The 27,922-nt window shown below is 41.6% G+C and overlaps 1 protein-coding gene across 1 annotated transcript in view; it reads left to right on the forward strand.

Moving 5' to 3' along the window:
- The window catches only part of GCN1 (GCN1 activator of EIF2AK4), an 89,311-nt gene that overhangs the window by 22,031 nt on the left and 39,358 nt on the right, over positions 1-27,922 (forward strand). Inside the window, exons 6-30 of the mRNA XM_040350444.1 lie at positions 1,023-1,121; positions 1,201-1,335; positions 1,450-1,518; positions 1,610-1,718; positions 2,170-2,244; positions 2,464-2,592; positions 2,669-2,719; positions 6,306-6,404; positions 8,775-8,948; positions 9,616-9,768; positions 10,269-10,361; positions 12,492-12,567; positions 12,651-12,810; positions 12,896-13,085; positions 13,168-13,292; positions 14,128-14,306; positions 15,111-15,204; positions 18,664-18,777; positions 19,583-19,781; positions 19,902-20,051; positions 20,588-20,766; positions 20,860-20,940; positions 22,590-22,733; positions 22,865-22,992; positions 23,609-23,798. Coding sequence (XP_040206378.1) covers positions 1,023-1,121; positions 1,201-1,335; positions 1,450-1,518; positions 1,610-1,718; positions 2,170-2,244; positions 2,464-2,592; positions 2,669-2,719; positions 6,306-6,404; positions 8,775-8,948; positions 9,616-9,768; positions 10,269-10,361; positions 12,492-12,567; positions 12,651-12,810; positions 12,896-13,085; positions 13,168-13,292; positions 14,128-14,306; positions 15,111-15,204; positions 18,664-18,777; positions 19,583-19,781; positions 19,902-20,051; positions 20,588-20,766; positions 20,860-20,940; positions 22,590-22,733; positions 22,865-22,992; positions 23,609-23,798 — 3,195 coding nt within the window. The remainder of the gene's footprint in view (positions 1-1,022; positions 1,122-1,200; positions 1,336-1,449; positions 1,519-1,609; positions 1,719-2,169; positions 2,245-2,463; positions 2,593-2,668; positions 2,720-6,305; positions 6,405-8,774; positions 8,949-9,615; positions 9,769-10,268; positions 10,362-12,491; positions 12,568-12,650; positions 12,811-12,895; positions 13,086-13,167; positions 13,293-14,127; positions 14,307-15,110; positions 15,205-18,663; positions 18,778-19,582; positions 19,782-19,901; positions 20,052-20,587; positions 20,767-20,859; positions 20,941-22,589; positions 22,734-22,864; positions 22,993-23,608; positions 23,799-27,922) is intronic.

The following is a 27,922-nucleotide window of genomic DNA, read 5'->3' on the forward strand; positions in this document are numbered from 1 at the left end:
TCCTTTTTCAAGTGTGAAAACTTGAAACTCACACTTGAAAAAGGAGCGCGCTGGTCGTTTCCGTGCGCATGCTCTGAAACGCGTTGTGGTCCTCCTCAGCCTCCGTCCGAGCTGATGTCACGCATCAGCTGATGAACTCTCTGTCCAGCAGCGGCACAACAACAAGGATTTAGCCGTCTCTCCCCGGCTCCCTCCGGCTGTCCAGTTCTCATGCCTTGCTGACTGTCAGCTACAGACGCACACCAGCTCCCACGACTGCACCATAATACTATGATGTAAGTGCTGGATATTTTTATGTTTTACAATTAAAAGCAGTATACTCAGAGGCGCTTTTCTCTTTTGTTTTTCTCCTGACTTTTAATATTGGGACACTTGCCTGTCCACGAACCCATTGGTGTCCTCGCCCGAGCCAATTTTTCAATTGGCACTCGGGTGCTGCTGCTGCCACCATCTCGACTAAGGGCCTTGCGGCTTTACAGACGTTACCTTGCTACGCATGTGCGAAGCACGCAGGGCTTTGTGAATGGCTCAGCGGCGGGGAAGGAGGAGGGGGGGGGGCAAAGCTTTCGGTTGTTTGCCAAGGCAAAAATCACCCGGAAGTGGGAGCTGGTACCTGTCAAAACCAGGTACTTGCTCCCTCCCCCCAAAAGGTGCCAAATGTGGCAGCGGAGGGGGGAGGAGGCAGACAAGTGGAGTTCTGCTTTAAGCAAATAGAGGTCAGACTTATTGTGTTTTAGCTTTTTTGGTTATAACTTTTTGCCCTTCTGAAATAATCATTTAGCCATATGCATTTATTATAGGCTTTTCTGAGACAGGAAATTGTTCTCTTTACACTGTAAAACTACTTATCGTGCTATTCTTTTATTTTGTTTTTACTATTTATTTTTTTATTTATATGTATATATAAAACTAATACTAGGTGAAAAAATTGATCACATTTTTTTTAACATATAAATAGTATATACAGCGCGTTTTTTTTTTTTTAAATGTACTGGTAATTGATGATTGTGCCATGTTCTTAGGTGGAGTGCCAGTCATTTCTGTTGATGGAGATTATTGGAGGCTCACATCGACATGCTGTTCAGGGGTCTTCAAAGAGGATAAATACATTGTGGAAGGAGGTGTGTGTGATGATTTTAGTGACTTTTTATTTTTTTACTCTGATTACACCTTTTGTAAAAATATAACTCTCTCCTCCAGGATGCTGGTCTAGTGGAAAAATACCTTGATGCAGTATTTAGCCTGGAGCCCAATCAGAATGTTGCTGGTATTCTCGGTCTTGCTGTACAATTCTGTGTGAAGCAGAACAAGATGGATATTCTCAACAAGTACAGGGTAGGTGTTTAGAAGCGAGAAGCTTTAAGGCTTTTTTTGTTTTTTAATAGATACAGATGGTATGCAACCACAGTATCCATGTTCTACTCTTAGTAAATTTTCTTGTTTTTTTAGAGTAAACTTATTGATTTCTATGTGAAGATGGTTCTCATGAGTAAAGTGAAACCTCCTAAATATATATTGGTAAGTCCTCTAGCTCACTATATATTTTATTAAGATTAATTGACCGAGAGATTAAACAATTATATAATGGTTTTACTATGCTTGATTGCAGGAGAGTTGCACACCTCTACTTCAGTATGTTACTCATGATGAATTTAAAGAACAATTTTTGCCTATGCTGCAAAAATCACTTCTTCGTAGCCCTGAAAATGTGATTGAAAGTAAGTATGCCCGGTAATGTATACTGGTCTGGACATTTAGAAACTCGGTTTATAGCAAACATGTCGCAAAATTTCCCCCAAAAAGACATGCTTGTAAAATAAAAAAAATGTATACATTTTCCACTGCCTGCTCTGTTGAACACTGCTGTATTGCTTAGAATTTGTCCCCTGAAATCTTACACTTTCAGGAGTGTTAATCCTGTCACCCACTTCCCTTGCTGGTTACTTCTACTGACCTCCACAATTGGCATTAGTAGTGACATTGAGGTCTGCAGAAGGCACTAGTGAGCACTGCAGGAAATTGACACTGCAGGAGGTGTTTCCCATTAGATTTCAGGGGACACAGCTTCTCAGCCATGCAGTTAAATGAGTAACTTTTTTTATTGTTTTTGGGGAATCTATCATCATGACAGGGTCACATTAATGTTTTATTTTCTTTTCTTCTTTTCAGCTGTTTCTTCACTGTTTGCATTTGTGACCATAGACCTGAGCCAGTATGCCCTAGAGCTTGGGAAAGGATTGGCTGGTAAGCTTGACTGTGTTCTTTTGTACCTTTTTATGTATTCAATGATTATTGGATTTTGCAGTCCTTTTTGTAAATGTATATGACATTGTTCTTTTACAGAAGCATCTATTACGTTTTCATACACTTAAATATACTGTCATTACAATATTGCTGGTAAATGTGGCTGATGTAATTTTAACTCTAGGATTAGATTTTTATACTTATACTTTATACTTTTAGGACAGTTGAAGTCTAATAACTCCCAGCTGATGGATGGAGCAGTGGTTGCTTTGCAGAACTTGGCACGTCAATGTAGTGACCCTGCTGCGGTGGAGGCCTTGGGGAAACATTTGTTTGCTATCCTGGGAGGTGAGGAAAGAACAGTTTTTCCTTTTTTCTTTGGCATTTATAGCAAACTATAAAATTAACCAGCTCTGTATTTCAGGTTCAGAAGGAAAACTCACAGCTGTTGCACAGAAAATTAGTGTTCTCTCAGGTAATGACAACTTCACAGTCCTTCATGTCTCCAATATAAGATAACTGTTTGTGTTGCATTGTGCTTGGTTCCTTTAATTTATGCTCACAGATTACATCTCCTATTACCACACTGGGGTATAAACCCAATCTATAAGAGGCTGGAAGCTAAGTAAAAGTTGTTTTTTCTTTTATGACCACCCTTGCAATACAGTGCTGCAGTTATAAACATATTTGTGACCATGAAAAACTAAAACACAAAAAGTCCAGTTTATTAAAACGGTCCCAATTTTAGGTATATAGCAATCTTGTGCCTTTCATTTACTTTTTTCTGTGGTATAATTACTACATGTTTCACACTCCATAATCTGCTCACTTGGTGCTTAGACCTATTAAGACTAGATCAGGATGTGCCATCCCCTTTAAAGGGGATGATATAGCCTAGAAGGATTTTATAAACCCAGATGCTCCTTTCGATACCACTTATATTAAATCTGCACAGGTACTGAAAAAATTACTGATCATAATGTTTTCCATATTGCATAAATATTTGTTAAAGTGGAGGTTCACCCGAAAAGTTAATTTTAATTTTTTTTAAAATCTAAGCAATACTTACCGTTTTAGAGAGCGATCTTCTCCGCCGCTTCCGGGTATGGGTTGCGGGACTGGGTGTTCCTATTTGATTGACAGGCTTCCGACAGTCGCATCTATCGCGTCACGATTTTCCAAAAGTAGCCAAACGTCTGTGCGCAGGCGCCGTATAGAGCAGCACCGACGTTCGGCTTCTTTCGGCTACTCGTGACGCAATGTATGCGACCGTCGGAAGCCTGTCAATCAAATAGGAACGCCCAGTCCCGAAGACCATTCCTGGAAGCGGCGGAGAAGATCGCTCTCTAAAACGGTAAGTACAGCTTCGATTTTAAAAAAACTATCCGATTCCCCTAGACAAAATGAGCATCAATCTAAGGTTAAAAAATGTTTTTCGGGTGAACTCCCGCTTTAAACCTTAACGAAAAACACTCACATGGTACTGTGCACCACAGGTAATAGCTTTACTGTCCCCTTAAGGCACAAATGGCAGCTGCACTTAATTTGTTCCAATATGCATTGTCCCCTTAAGGTGTGGATGAAAACTGCACTATATGACTCGCACTGTCCCTTTAAGGGTGGTGGATAACCCAGCTTGCTGAATTTGCTAGGCTGTGTGAAAGTTCCACTCTGCTTCCTGTATGGCACATTGACCTCACTGTCTCCGCCCCTTACGTGTTGCGCCACTGTCCCTCTGATGTAGCAATGTTACAGTGAAGTATCACGTATTGGGTGGAGCCGGTGACCTCAGCTTTGTGTGTGTATATAGGTATATAATATAATGGTTGAAGAATGTGGTACACCTCTAAAATTGAAATTTTAATGGTGCAAATTAAAAAAGAGCTAATACAACTATGATCCCCTCAAGCAGAGGATGTAGAACAAATTGTACACAATGGGATGTGGCTTTTGAGGCAAAAAGAGTTTAACAGCTGGTGAGTTTATTGTGCATGAAGTTTGGCTTTAAAGCAAACATAGTCCAAAATTACTTGGAGGAACTCAAGTCATTTTTGTGTATAAAGTCAATGGCTACAAAAACTGTAGCTGCTGACTTTTAATAAACATTCGGTTTATTTACTAAAACTGGAGTGCAAAATCAGACTCCCTTCTGCATAGGAATCAATTGGCTTCTGGGTTTTATTGCCAAAGCTTAAATGAACAAGCTGGGGTTAGAAGCTGATTGGTTTCTATGCAGAAGTGAGTCTGATTTTTGCACTCTCCAGCTTTAGTAAATAAACCCCACACTCGCCTGTCCCAAGATCCAGCGATATGCTCACCCGAGCCATCCCTTCTCTGTGTTCTTTTCCGGATGCCGACTTGTCAACTGTGGGCACTCAACTGTGACTACGTGTGGCTTCACAGCTGGGTCCCCACTGCACATTTGTGAGGTGGTGCTGCGCATTGTGACTGGTTCTACAGTTTTCTTGGACCCGTGACATGTCCCAGATGACTGCAAGGTGGGAGGGGGAGAGGAAAACTTCTGGTCAGATCACCTAGTTCAGGGGTCTCCCAACTTTCTAAACAAAGGGCCAGTTTACTGTCCTTCAAACTTTAGTAGGGCCGCACTGTTGCCACTAGAAACAAATAATGTCCTGGCATCAGTGGGAGTAAACAATGCTCCATGGGTGGTATTGGGGGGAGAAATATTGCCTTATCATTGGTGGCAATGGAAGGATTAGTGCCCCATCTTTGGTGTCAATAGGAGGAATAGTGCCCGATCATTCGTGTCAATGGGAGCGATAGTATGCCATTATTGGTGTTAGTGGGGGAATAGTGCGCCATTGTTGGTGTCTGTGGCATAAACTGTCAAACGCTGGAGGGGTGAGTTTACATTGTCGGCTATGGAGATGGTTCACATCTCCGCGCCGAACGCCGAAACGCCTGAAGCCCAAAACAAGTTCCGGACCTTTTTTTTTAGGCGGCTTTCGGTGTTCGGCCATAGCTGACATTGTTGATCACACCTCCTGTGTATGTTACCGCGGCGTATTTTACCGCGTTTTGTCGCGGCAATTCGCTGTAAAATACGCCACGTTGTAGTGTGAATGCAGCCTGAGGCATGGGCCCTGGTTGCAGCTTGTAGAAGGAGTCCATCTTTTTGTTTAGCCTTCTAAAGGCAGCGATTTATACCTTTTTTTTGAGCTTACAGTTTTCACTTGATTACCCACAACCATCGATTGAAAAGGAATCTCATTATTTTCTCCTCACCGTATGCTGTAAGAAAAATATAGTTGCTCTACTTCTTGTTATACTTGAATTTCAAACTGTACTATATTTTCTACTCTGTGGACTTTATACAGCTAAAGGCGCTTGGTCACAAGCCAGAAGGCTTTGATTGAAGCAACCATTACACAAAAAAAACAAAACACTTACTAGTTCCTGTGCGGAAAGTAATTTTTTAGTTAAGCTTTTACAGAGGCATTTTGCAAAATGATAAATGCTTTAAATGGGTTGTAAACCCTCCTGTTTTTTCACCTTAATGCATCTTTTGCATTAAGGTGAAAAAACTTCTGTCAGTCACAGGCCCCCCGCCCCCCAGTTTTACTTACCCGAGCCCTGGAATGTCCCACGGAGAGGACTCGTTGTCTCTCTGCCCGGGGTTCTCGGCTCTTGATTGGATAGATTGATAACAGCGCAGCCATTGGCTTCCGCTGCTGTCAATCAAATCCAATGATGTGGGTCCGAGTCCTGCATTCTGTGGCTATGGACGCCAAATAATGGACTCGGGAGCACGCCCGCAAGGTAACCCCCCCCCCCCAGTAGAGGGCTTCCCCTAGGGGGTTATATGATGCGGGAAGGAGGCGCCGGGGAACCCCAGAAACCGGCGTTCGGGGCCTACTGTGCAAAACAAACTTCACAGTGGACGCAAGTATGACATGTTTGTTTAAAAAATAAATGAACTTTTAGTATCACTTTAAATCTAGCCAGTAGGGCTACTGGCTAGGATTGCTTTGTAAATTTATGTTGACTTTCAAGTCTATAAACAGAAGTGTATTGAATTGTTTTCTCCACTCTGTTTTAAGGGATTGGCAGTTTAAGTCACCATGGAATTTCTGGACCCTCAAGCCAAGAATTGAGCAGGACTGTGTCTGAGTTGTTTATCCCATTTCTTCAGCAGGAAGGTAAGAACACTCATTGTTTAATATGTAAACATCATTTCTATTGTTGTATCAGAGAAAGGAATACCCTTCTTGTTAAAGGACTATTGGAAGTGGCAGTTCATACCAGTGAGCTTCAGACTAAAATGGAAAAGTATTTATAAATATTTATTGCATCAAACATGTTTATAAAAACATTGTGGCTAGAAATGGAGTACAATAATCTCAGCCTGACTGTATGGAGAGTGTTTTTTATGTTTTTTTTTTCTTCCTTTTTAACCAGTGGGCTTAATGGGGATAAAAACCTCAGAATCCCACATACATGCAAGCAGGGCTTTTTTTTTCAGCAGGAACGTGGGGGAACGCAGTTCCGGCACCTCCAGCAATGAATGTATGTAATGGCAAGGTGTGCTGGAGGGTCTATTGATGCTTGCTGCTGGGGGATCTATTTTCGTTGGTGGGGAGGTCCTATGTTTCTATTTTTGTGTGGAGGTCTCTTGTTGCTGGGTAGATCTATTGTTACTAGTGGGGGGTCCAATGTTTCTAGGAGGGAGCAATTGTTGCTGGGAGGAATCTACTGTTGAGGGAGAGGTCTATTGTTTCTGCCTCCTGGAGGGTCTATTGATGCAGTCTGCTGGGACATCTGTTGTTGCTGGGGTGATATTTTTTTGTGTGGGGGCTCAATTTTTGCTGGGGTGAGGTCTATCATTGCTGGGGGGGGTCTCCTGTTGCTGGGGTAGGGTCTATTGTTGCTCATTGCAGGGGATCTATTTTACTGTCTGTCTTTGTTATAAACAAATTCAGTGAAAATCACTTGGTAGCAAAAATGATACTTTGTTCTGTATTCTCTAAAATGAGCGGTACAGGGAGGCCGGTAGGAGGTGGAACCAAGGAATGGTGCTCAGGGGCTGGTAGGGAGAAGAAACGAAGGGTGAAGGTCGCAGTGCCTGCACCTATTCTCTGTGGGAAAAAAAGCCCTGCACACAAGCAATATTAATACAGGAATCTCTCCACTGCAGCGGCTGATCAAATGCTGGTTTTCCAGCAGGACCATTTGACAGAAGCTGGTTAACAGTTGGCTTCTGTTGAACAAAGAGGGCTACACATGGATCAAAATTTGACCGGTTCAGAATGATACGTGTATACCCAGCTTAAGTCTACATCCCAATACAGCCTGTCTTTATTTGTCAGGATGTTGAGCTATTGCCATGGACACTTGTGGCTAATTAGTTTTTTTAGCAATCATAGCTTCAGTGAAGATGCCAAAAGCCAGACACATTGACTCCATGCTAATGATAACTGTCATTTATTAATGGCCACATGATAGTGCATCTTTTCTTAATCAGGATTTCTTTAAAGGTTACTATGGTTACATGGGCAATGAGCAGTTAATACTGACACCGATTCTTTTAGCGGTCTGCAAGAGGACACTTTTCCCACTGACTAATAGTGCATAATATTTTTTTGTTGTGGTTTACAAGGTGAATATAAATGGCTTGGGGGGAGTGGCCTTTCAAGAAACATTCACTTTTGCCCTGCATGTAAACTCTGCTTTCTGCCAAGAAACAGAGAGAGGGGCAGCTAATATGTGCCCAGCAATTGTAGGTAAAAAAACTAAGGGCTTGTGACCTGTACCAAGTTAACAAAGTTTTAGTCATAAAGTTTACAGGGGCGTTCTTCAAAATCATGACAGAACTTAATTCCTTAAAGCGGAGTTCAGCCGAAAAAATAAATAAACATTTAAAGTCGGCAGCTACAAATACTGCAGCTGCTGACTTAGAAAATAAGAATACTTGGCTGTTCAGGGCACCAGCGATGTCCTCACCCGAACATCCCTTGGATCACGAATGGAGGCACCGGCATCTTAAGTAAGGGAATCAAAGTGAAGACTTTACGGCTTCACAACTCGGTTCCCTACTGTGCACGTGCGAGTCGCTCTGTGCGTCCTGACTGGTCCCTGCGGTCTTCTGGGACATGTATCTGCTCCTCCCTGAAAGGTGTCAAATCTGACATCGGAGGGAGGGACCATTTTTGGGTGGAACTCTGCTTTTAAAGGTGAACCTATAATGTATTTTAACTTCCTGCTGAGTCATTGAGTCAGTGGGCTTCACATTCATCAGAGACAAACTTATAGCTGAAAAGAAAAGCAAAATTATTAAAATATCGGATTTCATATTCAACTGCCTAAAATGTTTTAAAATTGTGTGTGTGTGTGTATGTGTGTGTGTGTGTATATATATATATATATATATATATATATATATATATATATATATAGTAAACCACTTTACATTGCTCTTTAAGATTTGTTTCTAAATGTTCCATGTATTCATAGTGCTTTCACATGGTGTACTATGGATTGTATTGATATACTTGCATTCCTTCTTTATTTAGTTCATGAAGGAACTCTTGTTCATGCTGTGGCTGTGCTTACTCAATGGTGTCAAAAGTTCACTACAGAGGTCCCCAAGAAGCTAATAGAATGGTTTCAGAAAGCTGTTTCTCTGAAGACCAGCACCTCAGGTGTTAGGCATTCATATTTTCAGTGTATGTTGGTGTCATTTAGAGGTGAGTTTATTTTTTATTTTTTTAACTGTATTTTTCTTACTGACTTTTCATTGGTGTCGAGGCCTTGTCATGACCATAAACTAGATAATGTGTCCAATTTCACCCGTAAAAATACATCGGTCATCACAGAAATATAAAGGATCCTGGCTATCGCGTTAATGCTTTTACATTTTCTGGGTCACTGATTTGAAACAAGAGTACAAAGATCTACATTTCAGACTTTTATTTGCATTGTGCTTGTCCCATGTCTGTGAAGCCAGACACAGGCAGGCAACTAGCAATTTCAGAATGATCCATGGCAACCACATTCTATTTTTCCTGTGTAGTTGTACTTTAAAGTGACTGCACATACCTAAAGCAGCTTTTAATTTCCCTTTTCACACCCAAATTCTGGGGCTATTCCAACTCCACTGCCTCTCCTCTACATTCCTGTTAACTCATCACTGTAGGAAAGTAGAAATTTGCGATGTAGCTCCATCATCACTAGAACGTTCTTGAGCTTTGCTCAATCAGGTGCTGCATTTCGCTGTGGTGGGGGTTGGAGATGCCACGCCACAGGTATGTACCATAAGGTGCCTGTGCTTTATAGCTGCTAGCAGAATTTTAATTTTTTTTTGAAAATTACTTTAAAAGCACATTTTAAAAATATTTGTTCTGTATACCTCAGGTGATACATTGGGCCAAGCTCTAGGGCTCTTGCCTCTTTTGATCCAGACTGTGGAGAAGGCTGCATCACAATCTGCGCAGATATCGTTTTTAACAGAAGCTCTTGCCGCTGCTGTCCTTGTGTGCAGATTGTCTATCATTGAAACACAAATTGGTAAGATTCCACATATATCATGCCTAAAGCTCTGTACTACTGCTTGAAGTGTCTGTGTTTAGAAAGTAGTCGGTGATAAAGTGTTCACTAAAATAAGTATGGGCAAAACTTTTTTTGGTCATACTTTTCTTCTGGATTACAGGGGGTGCACTTACATTTGCATTACTTTGACCCAGAATAAGCCAACTGCAGGCTAAAGCCCACTGTTGACTGAGATCACAGAACTGTCTCAGGCTCTGGAAGGATATTGTCGGGATCCTCCCAAATGCCTAAACCTTGCAAGTCTGAGAGCCGTGATCAGCCCCCCCCCCCCCCCAGCCCAGTGCACCAGTCAACACTGGAGGGGCAGAGCAGAGAGCGGTGACTGACTGTCACCATTTTCCTGTCAGAGCCAACCGAAAACTGATCATCAGTCGTGATTGCTCAGTTCTTGGACTTTTATTTTGTTTCTTATGTCTCTCTTAATTTACAGGCTGACTTTATTATTATTTTTTTTACAGAAGGCAAGCTAAACAACTTTTGGCAACTGCTGTCAGATGAGAAGAAGCAGATTTTCACCTCTGACAAATTTCTTTCCTCAACAAGTGAAGAATGTAAGTGAACTTGAATTGTGCCTTCATATTTGAACATATGCTGCCATTAAGTTATTTTTGCCATGCTTTTGGCGGCTGCTGCTGCTTTCATAGATATTTCGTCATTTCTTGTCCTGCAGACACAACAGCAAATGAGAGAAAATCTCTCCAACGTGAACATAATTGTATCTTGGGCCCCTTTCACATGGTCCTATGGAGCGTCGGATGTCAGCAGAGACATGTCCGCTGACATCCGATTTGCCAAAATCTGACGTATGGCGCTACGTCCCTATCCGTCCATTTCTGATCTGGTGAGATCTGATGAAAACGGACATGATGTCCGTTTCTATCAGATCTCTCAATAGGAGACAGCGGCGCTGCACAAGCCCCTCCCCACTCAGTGAGCAGAGAGGGACTTCTCATCCGCCGGTTCAGCGGACAGATCTCCCGCTGAGCTGGCGGACTCCGCAGCGGCGGAGTCCACCTCGTGTGAAATGAGGCCTTAGACAGTTTTTGGCATGAGCAAGCAAATTCTTGCCTTTACATATATTTTAACTTTTTGGCTGTGAAGCCAATGTAGCTTATACATTGTTGTGCCACAGCTCCACCGAGTTCATGGGCTCTCAGGACCTTCAATATGTACTATTCCATGGACTTGGGGTACCTGGCATTGCACAGTTGAAGCAGCTTAACACATTTAACATGCTGACTGTTCACATATAAAGGATAATTTCACTGTGCCATTTGCATCAAAACAGTCATTTACATAACTTTAATGACATTTCTAAAAAACAATAATCTTTTTGGTGGATAATATTAACCACTAGGCACTTAAACCCCCTTCCTAACCAGACGAATTTTCAGCTTTCAGTGCTCACATTTTAAATGACAATTACTCAGTCATGCAACACTACCCATATGAAATTTTCGTCTTTTTTTTCAGACAAATAGAGCTTTCTTTCGGTGGTATTTGATCACCTCTGGGTTTTTTATTTTTCTTGCTATAAATGAAAAAAGACCGAAAATTTTGTAAAAAATATAAAAACTATTTCTTCATTTTTATTATAAAATTTTGCAAATAAGTAATTTTTCTTCATAAATTTGGGCAAAAATGTATACGGCTACATATCTTTGGTAAAAATAACCCAAATTAGTGGATATTATTTAGTCTGTGTGAAAGTTATAGGGTCTACAAGCTATGGTGCCAATCACTGAATCAATTTGATCACACCTGATGTACGGACAGCCTATCTCATTTCTTGAGACCCCAACAAGCTAGTAAAGTACAAATACCCCCCAAATAACCCCTTTTTGGAAAGTAGACATTCCAAGGTAGTTAGTAAGAGGCATAGTTGGTTTCTTTAAGTTGTCATTTTTTTCCCCACAATTCTTTGCAAAATCAATATTTTTTCATTTATTTTTTATTTTTATTTTTTTACACCAAATTGTCATTATAACAGGTTATTTCTCTCACATGGCATGTACATTCCACAAATGACACCCCAAAATATATTCTGCTGCTACTCCTGAGTATGGCGATGCCACATGTGTGAGACTTTTACAGTCTGGCCACATACAAAGGCCCAACATTAAAGTAGCAACTTTGGGCGTTCTAGGAGCATAAATTACACATCTAATCTCTCAACCACCTGTTACACTTTTGAAGGCCCTGGAGCACCAGGACAATGGAAACCCCCACAAAGTGACCCCATTTTGGAAAGTTTTTGGAAAATGTGGAAAAAAAATGAAAACGCATTTTTTTTTTTTTAACATAAAGTTGTCCATTTTATAAGATATTTCCAACACATAGCATGTACATAGCAAAAATGACATCCCAAAATATATTCTGCTATTCCTCCGGAGTATGGCGATACCACATGTGTTGGGCCTCTATGTGACCAGACTGTGTAAAAGTCTAACATCCAAGAAGCACCATCAGAACATTTTCTGATGATTTAAAGGCAAGCCTTAATTGTATTTACTTCTATAACTTGTTGTGTGTGTATAATCCTCTTTAAAGATTTGTTTAGTTTGCATATATTTCTCCTGTGATTCTAAATGTTAACATAATTTGATATTATATTTGTTCACAATTTTTACCCATGTAATTTTATTTTTCTAAACTGTGTTTTTTCGTTTTTTTTTATTTAGCCCTTTCAACCTTGTTACAACTATGTGAGAGACTCTTACTTGACCACATCCATAGGCTTCCAGACAACCGGGCTCAGTAAGTCTCTAATGTTTGTCAGGGTTGTGTCTCATAGTATAAAGTATCAGAAAGATTTATTGGCCCTGTGTTTTTTCTTTCAGGCCATATTATCACTCTTTGATTACTGTTCTGCTCACTCGCTCATGGAAAGTACGTAGGCAGTGTCAACAAACCATCAGAAAGCTGCTGGCATCTCTTGGTGGCACTAAGCTGTTGTATGGCCTTTTGACAGAACTTAGAACTGTGCTAAATTCAAACAAGGTAGGTGTAGTAAAAAAGGGATAATCTTTTTTATAATATCAGACGGTGTCATTTGACTCTTGGCCTGATGTTTGTTTTCATACAGTTGCTATTAATGGATAGCGCACTAACTGAATCCGAAGAATTGACAGAGCAAGGAAAGCCCCATATATCTCCAAGAATCGTACAAGAGGCAATCTGTGTCCTCACTTGTGTTCCAGGGATAGAAACGGACTCGGTGGAAGCAGAAAAGCTTGCCCAGGAGCTTCTAGTATTAGCAAACCATTCTTTAGTTGGTAAGTTGTGTAGAGCATCTGTGGGAAAGTATAAGCATGAAAATTCTGCTTTTCTCAGTAAATTTTTTTCTCTCTGTAACAGCATCTACATATCCAGACCTTTGGGTAGACCTTTTGCACAAAATGAAGATCGACCCTGCTGAGTTTATTAACAAGCACTTTGATGATTTTTTACCAGTAATCACTTCTAATTCATCGAACGATCAAGTAAGTGGACCTTTGAATCCAGAAAATGCATCCATAAATGCTATCACCAAGATCTAAGCTGTTTCTGTTCATGGTGCACAGAGCTAGTATATATAAAAAAAACAATGGGGGAGATTTACTAAAACCTGAGCCCTCAGAATCTTGTGCAACTGTGCCTGGTAGCCAGTGTCTAGCTTCAGCTTGTTCAATTAAGCTTTGACAATAAAACCTGGAAACTGTTTTTTTTTTTTTTTTTTTTGCAGAGCTCAAACACATTTTGCACACTCGGGTGTAGTAAATGTCCCCAAATGTGTCCATCGCTTTTTGTAGAAATCACTGAAAGTATTGCTAGATGAGATATGCAAAATGTCTAGACCAAGGGTGCTCAACCTGTAGCCCTCCAGCTGTTGTGGAACTGAGTCCCATGAGGCATTGCAAGCCGCTGACAGTTACCGGCATGATACCCAAAGGCAGAGGCATGAAGGGAAATGTAAGGGAAATGGCTGACTTTTAATAAACTGACACCTGTCCAGGGATCTAGCGCTCTCCTCAACCAGTCTGGTTCTTCACCAGTCTTGGGGGCCACAGGCATGTTGACTGTGGGAAGCCAGGTGAGACTCTTTGGAACTTCATGGCCTGCTCCCCACTGTGCGAGCCGTGTTGTGAATATGGACCCGCACCCCAAAAAATAAATTATATATATATATTCAAAATATGGCAGAGGAAGGGGGCAGGAGGAAGAAAAGTGAAAGTCTTAGTCTAATAGCATTTTTTTGTAAAGTGAACAGGTAAAATGCTTATGCGATACCCACGCCATGTAAGAAGATATTTATAAATGATATTATGTTTATTTTAGGCAGTCCTGAATGCAGCTGGTACTTTGGCTCGAATATCTTCACACAAGGTTCTTCCTCAATTAGTTGGAATTATAACTGAATCTCTGCAGAATCCAGCTTTGTTTCAAGTCACCAGAGAAGAATATGCCATTATGCAAACTCCTGAGGGGGAGCTGTATGACAAATCTATCTTGCAAAGGTAAATACCCCTGGGACATAAATAGATTTTGTTAAAGGTGAAAAAGTATTGTAGTAGTATTGATATTTATAGTCGTCTAGTAATAGACTTGTATTGCATTTTATTTAACGCGCATCTAAACTAAACTAGGAATGTAATATATTGCAGCTTGCCATTTCTTATATGTGGTGGCTACTTCAGTTTTATTTTCTCGGGCTATTTTTCTTTTAATTTCACCTGGTGATCCTGCCAGAAACACAGTTCCTTTCCTATGGTGACAAAGCTAATTCCCTGTTCTGTATCTGTGGAGGAGTAGCATTGTCACCCTAGGACAGATTAGGACTACAGCACTCCTCCCTACTTCTATCTCCATAATATAAGGGGGTTTTCCGTAGTTCACAGAGATGAACTTGGCAGCACTAATGGCACTGTTTATGCATTTAGTGCAGTAAAGGTAGAGACCACAGCTAGTTGTAGATTACTGGATTTCTGGCAGGATCAACGGGTAAATGTTGCATGTTTGCAAATGCTGCTTCTGCAAGTTACAGCAGCAGAGCCTGAAAGGTCAAAGCCAACAATAAATCTGCCATGTAGATTACTAAGATATTTGGCATCCCCAACAGCCCTCTGGGTGTAGTAAGATAGCTAAGCTAAATCAATCTAAAATAAAGTTTGGCTTGAATTGTTAAGGTTTGCATACCATATAATAATGAACATAATCGCCAGTATGTTTTGTTGATTTCAGTGCTGGATAGAAGTAACACGTAAAAACACATTGCATATACAAATTCTTACGATTTTATAGTAACTGTTTTTCCTTTCCAGTGCCCATCAAGATAGTTTAAAAAAAGCCAATATGAAGAGGGAGAATAAGGCATATTCTTTCAAGGAGCAGATCATCGAATTGGAGCTCAAAGAGGTTTTTTTTTTTTATTATTTGCTTAGTCTTCTTCACAAGGAATGTGCGTGTGTTGGCTTCTCTCTCTTTGCACATCATTGGGAAATTATGTAAATCTCATGCAGGCTCTTAAAGCGGGAGTTCAACCAATTCCTTTTTTTTTTTTTTTCCCTTAGCTTCCTGCTCGTTTTGTCTAGGGGAATTGGCTATTTGTTTTAAAATATGATCCGTACTTACCCGTTTTCGAGATGCATCTTCTTCCGTCGCTTCCGGGTATGGGTCTTCAGGAGCGGGCGTTCCTTCTTGATTGACAGTCTTCCGAGAGGCTTCCGACGGTCGCATCCATCGCGTCACTCGTAGCCGAAAGAAGCCGAACGTCGGTGCGGCTCTATACTGCGCCTGCGCACCGACGTTCGGCTTCTTTCGGAAAATCGTGACGCGATGGATGCGACCGTCGGAAGCCTCTCGGAAGACTGTCAATCAAGAAGGAATGCCCATTCCCGCAGCCCATACCCGGAAGTGGCGGAGAAGATGCATCTCGTAAACGGGTAAGTACGGATCATATTTTAAAACAAATAGCCGATTCCCCTAGACAAAACGAGCATAAAGCGAAGGGGAAAATGTGTAAGGTATGGGTGAACCTCCGCTTTAAGTTTACTGTATTGCAAGTTTTTCCTTGTGTACTCTGAACTGTACGTACTTTGACTTTGTAAATTGAATACATGCAGTGCTACTTTGAATTGATATTTTCTTTCTTTAAATAAAGCAAAGCTATTGGGGCTCAATCACACCAGCCATGGCATTGCTAACCATGGGGGCTTAGATGAGTGCAGTGATGATGCGCTAAGCTTTTTTCACACAGACATCTCGTACTGCATACAGTACGTTTTTGAGTGTACCGTGCCCGCACATCATCGCTACACAGTGGTGTGAAATGTGCCCATAGAAGAGAAGGCATTTTGCCTTGTCAGTGCAGTGGAACTGCTGTGGAATAGCCACCCAACGCAGTCCCACTGCATAAGGTTGAACAATGCCCTTCATGAAATCTCTGACAGAACTAATGGACACCTGAACAGTTCATACCAGTGTCTGAAAAAAACGTCAGAATGTAGAAGATGCTTATGTGAACACTGAAGTCTTTCAGTCAGAGCACAATTGATTAATCCCTTACCTTGTTAAAAACTAGTTTAAAATGTTATCACAAAACAATTTTGGAAAGCCACTTCCACAAAATTACCCTTAGGACTTGTTTCCACATGCTTCAAAATGTGGCATTGGACACACTATTTTAACCACTTAAGACCCGGACCAAAATGCAGGTAAAGAACCAGGCCCCTTTTTGCGATTCGGCACTGCGTCGCTTTAACTGACAATTGCGCAGTCGTGCGACGTGGCTCCCAAACAAAATTGGCGTCCTTTTTTTCCCACAAATAGAGCTTTCTTTTGGTGGTATTTGATCACCTCTGCAGTTTTTATTTTTTGCGCTATAAACAAAAATAGAGCGACCATTTTGAAAAAAATGCAATATTTTTTACTTTTTGCTGTAATAAATATCCCCCAAAAATATATAAAAAATCTTTTTTTTTTCTCCTCGGTTTAGGCCGATGCGATATTTTTTTTATATACCTCATGTTGCTTTCTTGGTGCTTCAAGGCATCTCCAAAGCCTCCGTAGAAGTCTGTAACAATGCTTGCTTACAGCTCCTGAAGCTTTTGAGGGGCTTTTATTAAGCGTGGGCTTCACTTTGTTTAGGAGGTATTGCAGGTATCGGATATCCTATGATGCACCGGGAAATCAACAAGCGAACTGGAAAGACTTCGCCGGCAGTCGCTTCCGGTTCATGTTTATGCATTCTGGAAGTGTTTTGTCTAGACGTCACATTTTGTGTGCAGCATGGAGCAGCAGGAAAATGATTGGGGTCTGGACTGGAGCAAAGAAACTAGCAGACAACACACATGGTGTGCAACATGGGACCAGAGAGAGGAGGACCAGCTGATGGTTACTACTAAGTGGGGGATCAGCAAAGCATGGGTTTTACGGAGTAGGGAATCTGCTGAATGTGTGTACTAATAAGCTGCAGCATCTGCTGAACAGGGATACTAATAAGCTGGGGATCTGCTGAGTGGGGGGAACTACTGAGCCAGGGTTTTACTGGGCACTTTTAAAACAAAAAAAAAATCAACACACAGCATTTGCCAAGCTTCATTAAGGCAAAAAAAAAAAAAAGCATCACTGAAGCATGAAAAACACATCAAGCATATTAAATGGGTTAAAAAAATATAAAAAAAAAATGTCATCAGTTTAGGCCGATATATATTCTTCTACATATTTTTGGTAAAAAAAAATCCCAAAATGCGTATTTTGTTTTGGGCAAAAGTCATTGCGTCTACAAACTATGGGATAGATTGAGGGACTTTTTGTTTTTATTTTTATTGTTTTTACTAGTAATTGCGGCAATCTGCGATTTTTAGCAAGATTGCGACATTGTGGTGGACAAATCTGACCCCAAATGACACTGTTTGGGGGCCAGTGACATTATTACATTGATCAGTGCTATACAAATGCACTGATTAATGTAAAAATTACACTGGCAGGGAAGGGGTGAGCGATCAAGGGGTTAACCGTGTTCCCTAGGTGTATTCTAACTGTAAGGGGGATGAGCTGCCAGGAACATGACAGAGATCACTGTTTCCGATGACTGGGAACAGTAGATCTCATGTCCCCTGTCAGAACAGGGATGAGCCTTGTTTACAAATGCAGATCCCAGTTCTGCTTCTGTACTAGGCGATCGCGGGTTGCCGGCGGACATCAAACCCGCAAGCTCCCGCAGCATGCGGCAGTGTACGCTCGCAACTGTGCAAGCCAATGTACAGCTATGGCGATATGCGCAGGAGAGCCAACCTGCCGCCTTATAGCGACGGCGGCTGGTCGACAAGCAGTTAAAGTGGTTGTAAACCCTTGCATATACCAAGTGAGGTGAATGGCCTCAGGTGATGCACAAAAATGAAATGAATCCTGCTATGTAAGTTTTACCTGTTTATCTGCAGTCTTCTCTCCTCTATACAGCTTTACTGAGCTGTCAGAAAATAGGGGGTGGAGAGCTGAATTTACACTCTGAGCTCAGTGAGGAGAGCTCTGAGAGTTGATTGGAGGGAGGGGACCCCCCTTCACACAGGAACAGAGCTGAGGCTGGAGACCCCTGCTTTGTCACCAATTTCCTCTTGGTGTCATGTAAACTTGTCAGAAGTGATTCATGCTGGTAGCAGAGGAATGAAACAGCAGACAGAAATTACACATAGTGCTCTTAATTGAGACAAGTGCACACTACATATTTAATGTCTGAGGTTTACAACCACTTTAAGGGTTCAGGAATCTCCAGCTGTCCAATATTGCTTTTGTTAAGTTTCTGTCTTTGTTTACTTGGTACACTGATTGAATTGAGGAAACATTTCAATAGATTTCAATGATCCTTTTTTGTAGGAGATTAAGAAGAAGAAAGGGATAAAAGAAGAGGTTCAGTTAACAAGTAAACAGAAGGAAATGCTGCAGGCACAGATGGAAAAGGAGAGTCAGATACGAAAGAATCTGCTGCAGGTAAGCAGATTGCATGAAGTATATGGGAAGGAAAGGATTACACCACAATCTTCTCCCTCCACTGGAATGTTGTGTTTATAGTATTTACATGTGTATATGTTGACAATGTGACCGATCTTGAGCCTTTTGCCATATGCTGGTTCTATACAGCCTATCTAAAGCCATTTATTCTGAAGTAAGTCAGATGGATTAAAGTTCAGAAAACATCTAACATCTAAAGTATGTTGTAATGCTGGATAAATGCAGACCTCTTTCTGTTGCTAAATTATAGAACAGATCAATGCAGTCTACCATCAACAGTTTTTCTAAACCTGAAAACTTTTGATGGTTGGTTGCCTTGCCCTATATGGAAAGTTGTGCAATTAAAAACGGGTTGAAATTGCCTCAAATTGTGTGGGGTTTTCACAACAATATGATAAATTCGTCTGTGCCCCTCACTGTATGTAAAGCAGTTCAATCCCAGGCACAGGTTTGCTCTCTTAATAGGTGACATTGAGCCAATGGCTGTGGCTTTGCCATTGCACAGATCCTGCCCTTTGAGAGAACCCACGTCTCCTCGTCACTCATATGTGTGCGTCACTGCTGGTGGTTAAAGGGAGTTTGGAGCCATTGTAGGGTGAATATTGCAAAGCTTTGCATATTCGCTTAATGTGAATCTGTGCGTTTGCCCTTGTAGAGCAAAGCAACCGGTTCATTTTAATGCAGATTTCCCCCCTTATATATTTTATTTTGTGCTTTTTTGAAGTCGTAATTTTCTGGTTGTGCTTCTATTTTTATATACTTAGTCTAATTTTTCTTCTTTTAGTTGGATACCGAGTTGGAAAACAATATTCGACTTCTGGACTGTATAATTCATCAGAGCCCTCCTGGTCTTTCTCAGCACATTCCTGTTTTGACCAGCTGCTTTATACCATTGTTGAAGTCTCCATTAGCTGCTGCTCGGATCCACGGTCCATTTGTGCAGTTTTCTGCTTGTGTCATGCCAGTTCATTTGAAATCATTTGGTAAACATCCTTATTTTCTATTATGACTCAGAGCAGTTGTAAAAAAAGATGTTTTGTTAAAGCCTTGCATTCTTTGCATCTCTCAGAGAATTGGCAGTAATATCTGTTTTTATTCCATAGGAAAATTGGCTGCTTACATAACTCTTCGCTTGTTGAAGCCAGAATGTAACTTGGATGCTGCCTGGTGTCAGGAAGACCTGCCAGTAGCTGTGAAGAGAGCCGTAAACCTCTTACACGCGTACACTGTGCCCAAACGCAAGGAAGACCCAGGTAACGAATTATAATTGCTAGAACTTCAAATGTGCAGGAGTAGAGCATTTCACATAATCCTCTTCACTTTTCTTTCATTTGTCCATGCTTACTCTGATGTTTGACATGGCATTGAAATGTCTTTGGGTTGGGAAGCAAAAACAAAACATTCAGTGGAGATACAAAGTAGTGAAGTGTTATCTGTGTAGGATTGCCAAGTGTATAGAGAAAACCATTGAGTACACACTGGTGGGCTCCGGTCGTGTGTGTGTATGTGATTATTTATATATATATATATATATATATATATATATATATATATATATATATATATATATATATATATTCAATAATTATAGGCTGGTGACTAATAAAAATGCAATCCTGAATTTTACTTTTTATGGATCACAATAAAGTTCAACATTTTAGGGCTATATGTTAATACAGAAGTCCAAAATAAACATGTTCATTCTATGGGTGGTATGTACCATGCTTTTACAAATGTCTGAATTTATACATCAGGCATGTGTTATATTTGTGTATATTTTTGAATACAGGGGCATCTCCTTTATCAGCGCCAGCATTTTCCTTTGTCTTCCCACTGTTGAAAATGGTATTATTGGAAACAAGCAATAACTGTGAAGAAACTGAAGAGCTGTTGGTGCAGACCTTACAGATAATCACTGTTCATTCCCAACTAAGATGCTCCAAGGCACAGGCAAAGCTTATTGATGAGGTTAGTAGAGTTTGTACACCAAGCAGCCTGACATCCTTTGGTCAGAACTTTCTAAAGTGCAATACTACCTACCAAATTGTATTTTCTTTTTAGAATGGACCAGAGTTCCTGCCTCGTACAGATATGCTACTACTGTTGACTAAGGTGATAGGAACAGCCAGTCCAAGATTACAGGTGAGAACAAGTTATCTGTAAAGTAGTATTGTTTTATAGTCATGGAAATAGATTTGGGTCAAGTTAAATTTTTTATTTTTTCGTCACTACTGGTAAGGGAGCCTGACTCTTGGGGATATATGTCCTGCCTGAAGGAAATCGCGCAGTGCATATCAATGTGTGCATAACACACGCTACTGTGTGCTGTGATGTGTTGTTAACTGCTTACCGATCATATAACTTGAATATACGGCAGCTCTTCTGCTCAGGATCACGTTCCTAGTACTGTTCTGCCGCAGTTAAAAGCATGTTTTGTTATTGTGAAATTCAGAGAATCCTGGCACAGCGTTCACTTAGCTGCATTTACGTGCGACTGCGTTTAGCTGCGTTGGAACATTCTTGCTATTTCTGTTCCACTGTTCCATTGCTTTCTGTTGTTTTTATGCTATCTGCAAGTGACATAGTACACTGCAGATAGCTGCATTAATCGTTCCTGGACGCAGTCAAATCAATTTTTTCTATCCGTACCATACCCCATGTGTGTGAATGTGGACATAGGAAAGCATTGTCTGAGTTTAGCTGCGGTAGATAACTTGATCTATCCACAGCTAAAAGCTGAATTCTATCCGCCCGTGTGAAGGGGGCCTAATAGTGCAAAAAATTAAAACTGCACAGGTGATCAAGTACCACCAAAAGAAAGCTCTATTTGTGGGGAAAAGAGGACATACATTTTTTTTGGGTACAGCGTTGCACGACCGTGCAATTGTCAGTTAATTTAGCACAGTGCCGTATCACAAAAAATGGCCTGGCCAGGAATGGGAGTCAATCTTCCAGACTTCTCAAGTGGTTAAAACACATTGCAGGACTTGCTTTTGTTTCTTTTTCTCCCCAACTGTATGTGATTCTTTTGTGCTGCAGGACATTGTAAAGTGTTACAATGTAACTTGTTCTACTTGTTTTCCCCACGCACACCAACGAAACACACTGGTGTGAACTGAAGCCATAAGACTTTTTTCTTGCATTAGAATAACGTTCCCCATAGTGGCTGGTGTGAGCAAGCACATGGGAAAATAAAGTTGCTAAAGATCTTTATATATATATATATATATATACACATACATACACACACACACACACACACTTATTTAGATTTTTACTAAGTGGCATTTGAAGTCAGGTGAAAACTTAACTCTTCCTTCCAAGCCAGCATGTTCTTTACCGTTTTTCTGAGGATAATGCCTAATTGCCCATTGTAGCGCATCCCTCCTGCACAACATTTGCTTTTCCATCGGCTAGTGCATTATGCTTTGTTGGGAAAGATGAGGCAGAATACAAGGAAAACTCAGAGAGGCTCTAAACTGGGCAATATAGGCCACACTCTGTCAGAAGCAGGCTGGCCATTTACATGTAGAGGTAGCTCTAAATATAACCACTTATGCTAAAATGCTTAATAGAAAAATGCAAACATGACCTCAAAGTGTTTGAAATTAGTATTTTAAAAGTAGAAATGTTATAAATTTTTGGAATGTTAATATCCTATTTGATATTTCAAATGTTGTGTCCTCTCAAGCCTTTTGACTACTGTCAGTGAAGCAGTATAACCATGTAGGTGCAAATCGCCTTGTGTATCTCAAGGAATAATAAAAGAGCCGGTGCTTTTTCATTTGTAGATCTTGGCTTCCCATGCACTTACATCATTATGCACAAGCAGCGGAGGAGGAGAAGGCTGCACATATGCAGAACAGGAAGAAATAGATGTTTTACTTCAAGCTTTGCAGTCATCATGCTCAAATGTGAGAGATTCTGCTTTGAGGGTAAGTCATCCTACACAAGCTTTTCTGTATTACCCAATCTTGTTAACATGTTGTATAGTCTTTTATTTCATGTCCAATAAGTTGTGCAATCATGGGTAGCAATAACCATTCATATTTAAATTATTTGTTAGGGACTAATGGAACTTGAGATGGTTTTGCCAACACCAGAAACTGATGATAACAATGGATTGGCCTTATTGCACAGGCTTTGGGTGGCGAAATTTGATGTGGATACTGAAATCAAAAGACAAGCTGAAGGGTAAGGTGTTTTTATCCTCTTCCCCCCCCCCCTTTTTTTTTATTTTTTTTAATATACTGAGGATAAAGTCTTGCATGATCCTGTGTGATACATTAGTAGGACAATAAAAAAAAGTGCATGACCAGTCAGAGCAACCAATCAAGCTTTCTCCAAATGTTTCCTAAGGAAAACAGCTGACCACTGGGGTATATGCCCAAAAGTTGCTACACTTCAGCATTGTTATTAAAGTGTTTGTTACCCCAGCATTTCAAATTCCTGTTATGTGCCTGCTGTCCCCATGTACTTGTATGAAAAACTATCCTGTTCTTTGTATTGTTTCCTTTATCTGAAATCCCTGGTGTTCCTGCCAGTCCCTCAGCTCACGTGGAACTCTGGCTGCTCTCCTCCAATGATTAGACTTGTTCTGACACCCCCCCTCCCCTGCACAGCCTTTCACTGGGAAGACCAGTGTGCTGTTGCTTCTCCTCCAGCTGATGCAGCTGAGAACAGAGATAAAGTTATCGCGTATAGGACAGGTTTGCAAAACACTTTGTGGATGTTTCTGGGAATGATTTAATTACTCCAACACAACCCTATTATTGATGTTTATGCTTTTTTATTCCCTGTGTCATCACAGGTTTTGGGAATCACTTGACTTGGAATTGCAACCGGACCTATGTTCTTTGCTCATTAAAGATGTTATTCATCATGAAGAAGCAATGAGGCATGCAGGGGCTGAGGCACTCTCTCATGCCGTGGCAGAATATCAAAATCAAGCCACAGAGGTCCTGAAAAAACTTGTGGAGCTGTACCACGAGAAGCTTTACGTAAGTTGTGAAGTTAATGTTCATTGCAATAGTTTTGTAAAATAAAGGAATAACTACAGGGAAAATAACTTCTATAATCCTGAGTTCATGCAAAGTATATACCTAGTTAAAACAAAGCAAATAAGATATATAAGCTTATGTGCCTGACCAGCACAAAGTGTATCAAAGTGATTGTCAACCGTTAATTTTTATTTTTCGTTTCTAATAACAAACATGTTATACTTACCTGCTCTGTGCATTGTGCTGCACTCAGGTTTATTTGTATTTTTTTACCCAAATGCAGAGAATGCATTAAGGTAAAAATAAAAAACTTCAGGCTTTTGAACCGTTTTAATGGTACACTGCTGCTTTTTAAATGTTTTAAAGGCTAAATTTACCTTTTGGCAAAAAAATTCTAAATGCCCAAGTTCCAGCAGAAAATAAAAATGTGCATTTATTTTTTCCCCACAAGACCCTAGAAAGCATTGCACCCATAATCGGTAGATCATGAGTGCAGTGTCAGGCTCCTGCAGACTCTCAGTATGGCTGTCTATACCTCCCATACGGGCAGACAGTAGCTGAAGATCAATGAACTACGAGAGCGCTCCCCAGTGCCCTTGCAGTTCATTGAGATCTACAAGCCACCTTCTGCAGTGGAATACGGGACTTGTAGTTTGTTTATTCAGATGGCTGTGAATAAATGATGCAGCTGTGTGTGCTGGAACATGTTCCACCCTAAATATGGGTGTAACATGCTCCCAGAGGTGAACTTACCATATAGGGAAATGACCACTGAACTAAAATCAGTGAATAGATAAAGGTCAGACGCAAACGGGCAGCCTTAGGAAGCTTGTCTCTGTCATCAGTCAGCCTGCACTCTTTCTAATTCCTACACAGAAGCAGTGTATCCGGATCAGTGCAATCTCGGTAAACTTTTGGGAGCCGTCCTCTGATCAATCTGTGCAATCTCGGTAAAACCTTAGGCGCTGTACCTAGAACAGCCTGTGATGTTGCTTCAAGTTCTGGGCGGGGCACTCACCTTGAGTTAACCTCAGGGTGCTATAGAGGTCCAGGGCCATGGTACATCTGTATGGAACCAAGTCCCTGAGGACCCCCTTTGGGGTTTAAATGCAGTCCAGCCTTGTGGACAGATGAAACGCACGTTACTGTAAATTTGGGGCTATGTTTGGAATGTATTCACTATACAGTGCAAACTTTTCAAACTTGGCTCTAAAAGTCAACCACTTACATTGAACTCGGTCTTAGTTGGATGACCAGATATTACATCACACAACTAGTCGCACACTTTAATGAAAATTCTGCTTGGAGCCTTTGTAAAGGACTCAGACGCTTCCTCACTCCCTATTGGTCAGCTGTTTGCAGACACGCCTACTCTATCTCCCACACTCTACTCCATGAGTACTCCATAGGGAAATACCCTCATTTGGAGCTATGGTGGAGACCAGGTGAAAGGGAGCCAATTCTAAACAGCCGGCAAACCTTCATACTGCCAAAAGCTCTCGTAACACTCAACTTCAGAATGATGATGCATCCCTTGCATCGAAGCAGGACCCAGTTTTTAACACCGGTTTCAGCATCTGATTCTAGCTCTTTTTCAGGCCCACAGCAAGTGGCCTACTTTATAAAAGCTGATTTTCTTTGCATCTATGTCACAATTCCTTGGACAGATTACGGCCTTAATACAGTCATCTTTGTCTAGGGCTCCGAAACGAAACGCTTCTCTGCCTTTTGGCTAAGATCCAGTGTAGTTCTGCTACACTGTGTGACTTGGTCAGGAGGTGCCCGGGGTACCCGACGGTCGGCCTTGGGGGGAATGTTCGTTTTCGGAAGCCCCCCCTGCTGCTATTGGCCTTAGGCTTAGTCCCCCGGCAACGGGAAGCGACCGCCCTTCTAAAGGCGGTCGGAGTGCGTCTTAGGGGCCCCCTTGGGGGAGGAAGAGGCGTGCTGCCTTACTGGTACCAAAATGGCGACCCGTGGGATGCGGGATTCTTTACGGTTCCTTGTGAGGCCGGAGTTCAAAGTGGAAGTTAGTCTGCGGACGATTGTGGTCAATGTTTTGATGGAGTTCCTGGGCCTACGGGTAAGGGATATTTTATGTTTGCAAGATTTTCCTCAGCAGAGGTTATATGATGTTACTCTCTCTTCTACCGAGATGTGCTGGAACGTATACAAAAAGGTGAGGAAGGCAGATAATGAATTGTTGAAGAATATGGAGGTCATACCTTTATTTATGCAGGAAGAGAAGGCAATAGTTGTGCATATGTATAATCCCTTCGCTGATGTGAACCTTAAGGCCTTTCTAAATGACTATTGCGAGGACTTGCATGGTGGGGACAAGGTTCTGAATAAATTTGATATATGGACCGGTAAATACAGGTTCTATGGGAAATTTCGCCCAGACCCAGACTGTGTTGGGGTGAGGAGGCCCCCTGCGGTGTTCAATATCGGTGGGGAAAGGGGGTTTCTCTTTTATCCTGGGCAACCAGTTTATTGCAGGAAATGCGCTGTTTATGGCCACACTAGTGCAGACCGGGGGGTTAAATGTAGATTCTGTGGGACTGAAGATCATGCCTCTAAAGATTGCGGACAGAAAAAGATGTGTGACATTTGCAGAAAACCGGGTCATCTTGTGAGACAATGCAAAGAATACACTGCAGCAAAGATGAACACGGAGGTGAATAGGATGGTGGCCAGGAATCTCGCTAAGGAGGAGAGGGAGCAGCAGAGGTTGGCACATATAGCTCGGAGGGAAGCTAGCCAGAGCTAGGCCTGCGGATATGGGCCAGCCTGCTGCATCCTCAGGGTATGGAACCAATGACGCTGCACCTACAGGTCAGGCTGAGGCAGTGAACAGTAAGGTCAGCGCTGCTGCTGCTACTGTGGTTACAGGGTCCAGCACCAGTGCCGATTCTGGGAGCCTCAATGTCGCTGTGGGGGGAAGGAACCAGTGTGGCCCAGGACCATCAGGAAGAGAAGGAGGATGGAGCCGCGGTGGGTCAACAGGACAGCGGTTCGGAGGGAGGACAGAGGAGTCCTGCGATGTCATGCCCTGGACGTCTCTCTGATCTGATGAGCGGGCTGTCATCAAGTGCGGAGGAGGAGGGGAGGAAGGTGATGAGGAAATGGACAGCAACGAGAGTTTGGAGTGTGGGCAGTGATTGGTGATCTCGATGGATGAGACTGCTCAATCCTCCACTAAAAGACCTCGGGAGGAAGGTCTAGGATGGGGGGGGGGGGGTAATCCCTTCCCAACAATGGAGGCTCTGGGTCAGAGTCTGCCAGTTCTCCTTTTACTAGAAAAAGGCTGACTTATGCTAACGTGGCAAGCAAAGGGTTGGAGGAGAGTAAGCGCTTTTAACAAGTCGTTGGTATGGCTGTGCAAACCTTTTTGATTTACTTCTTGATGGCATTGACTGTGTTCTGTGAATGTCAGGAGTATATGTTCAGGGGTGGAGGAGGGCGGCGTTTTTTGACTACTTGGAAGGCGTGTGCTCAGATATTATCTGTGTTCAGGAGTGCGGTATTGAAAGAGCCTTATGTGAAGAATGGAAACATGGGGCGTCTGTGTGGTCTCCCATGTGTGAATCCAGGAATGAAGGAGTGGGGATTCTTATAAAGAGCCCATATATTCATGTTATTTCCCACGAGGTGGTAGTACCGGGGAGATTACAAATTGCGGTTTTGGAGGTGGCGGGAAAGGAATTTAAGTTAATTGTTACGCACCAGCGGGAAAAAAAGGAGCGTGTGATATTTTTTAACGTGCTCAAATTGTAATTGCCTGGTAGAATCCCAACTATTCTGGTTGGGGATTTTAATTGCGTGAGAAGGAGTGAGGAAAGACAGGGTGCAAGTCTGGAAAGTGGTACTGATGTGACCTCTAAAGCTCTGAATGAAATGGTGAATGATTTTCATCTTCAGGATACGGCTATGAGTGTGCAGAAAAATTATCTTTCCTTTACCTTTTTTTCAGATAAGGGGTCAGTTAGGTCCAGGATCGATTTTTATTTTCGTATCCCTGGCTTTTAAAATTGTTGGGTATCGGGTTGACCCGGTATCCTTCTCGGATCATGCAATAGTCTCAGGCTCCTTTTGCCTGCATGATACAAAGATGTGTGGGAGGGGTG

Source organism: Rana temporaria, chromosome 1 (genome assembly GCF_905171775.1).
Source record: "Rana temporaria chromosome 1, aRanTem1.1, whole genome shotgun sequence".
Classification (NCBI taxonomy): Eukaryota; Metazoa; Chordata; class Amphibia; order Anura; family Ranidae; genus Rana; species Rana temporaria.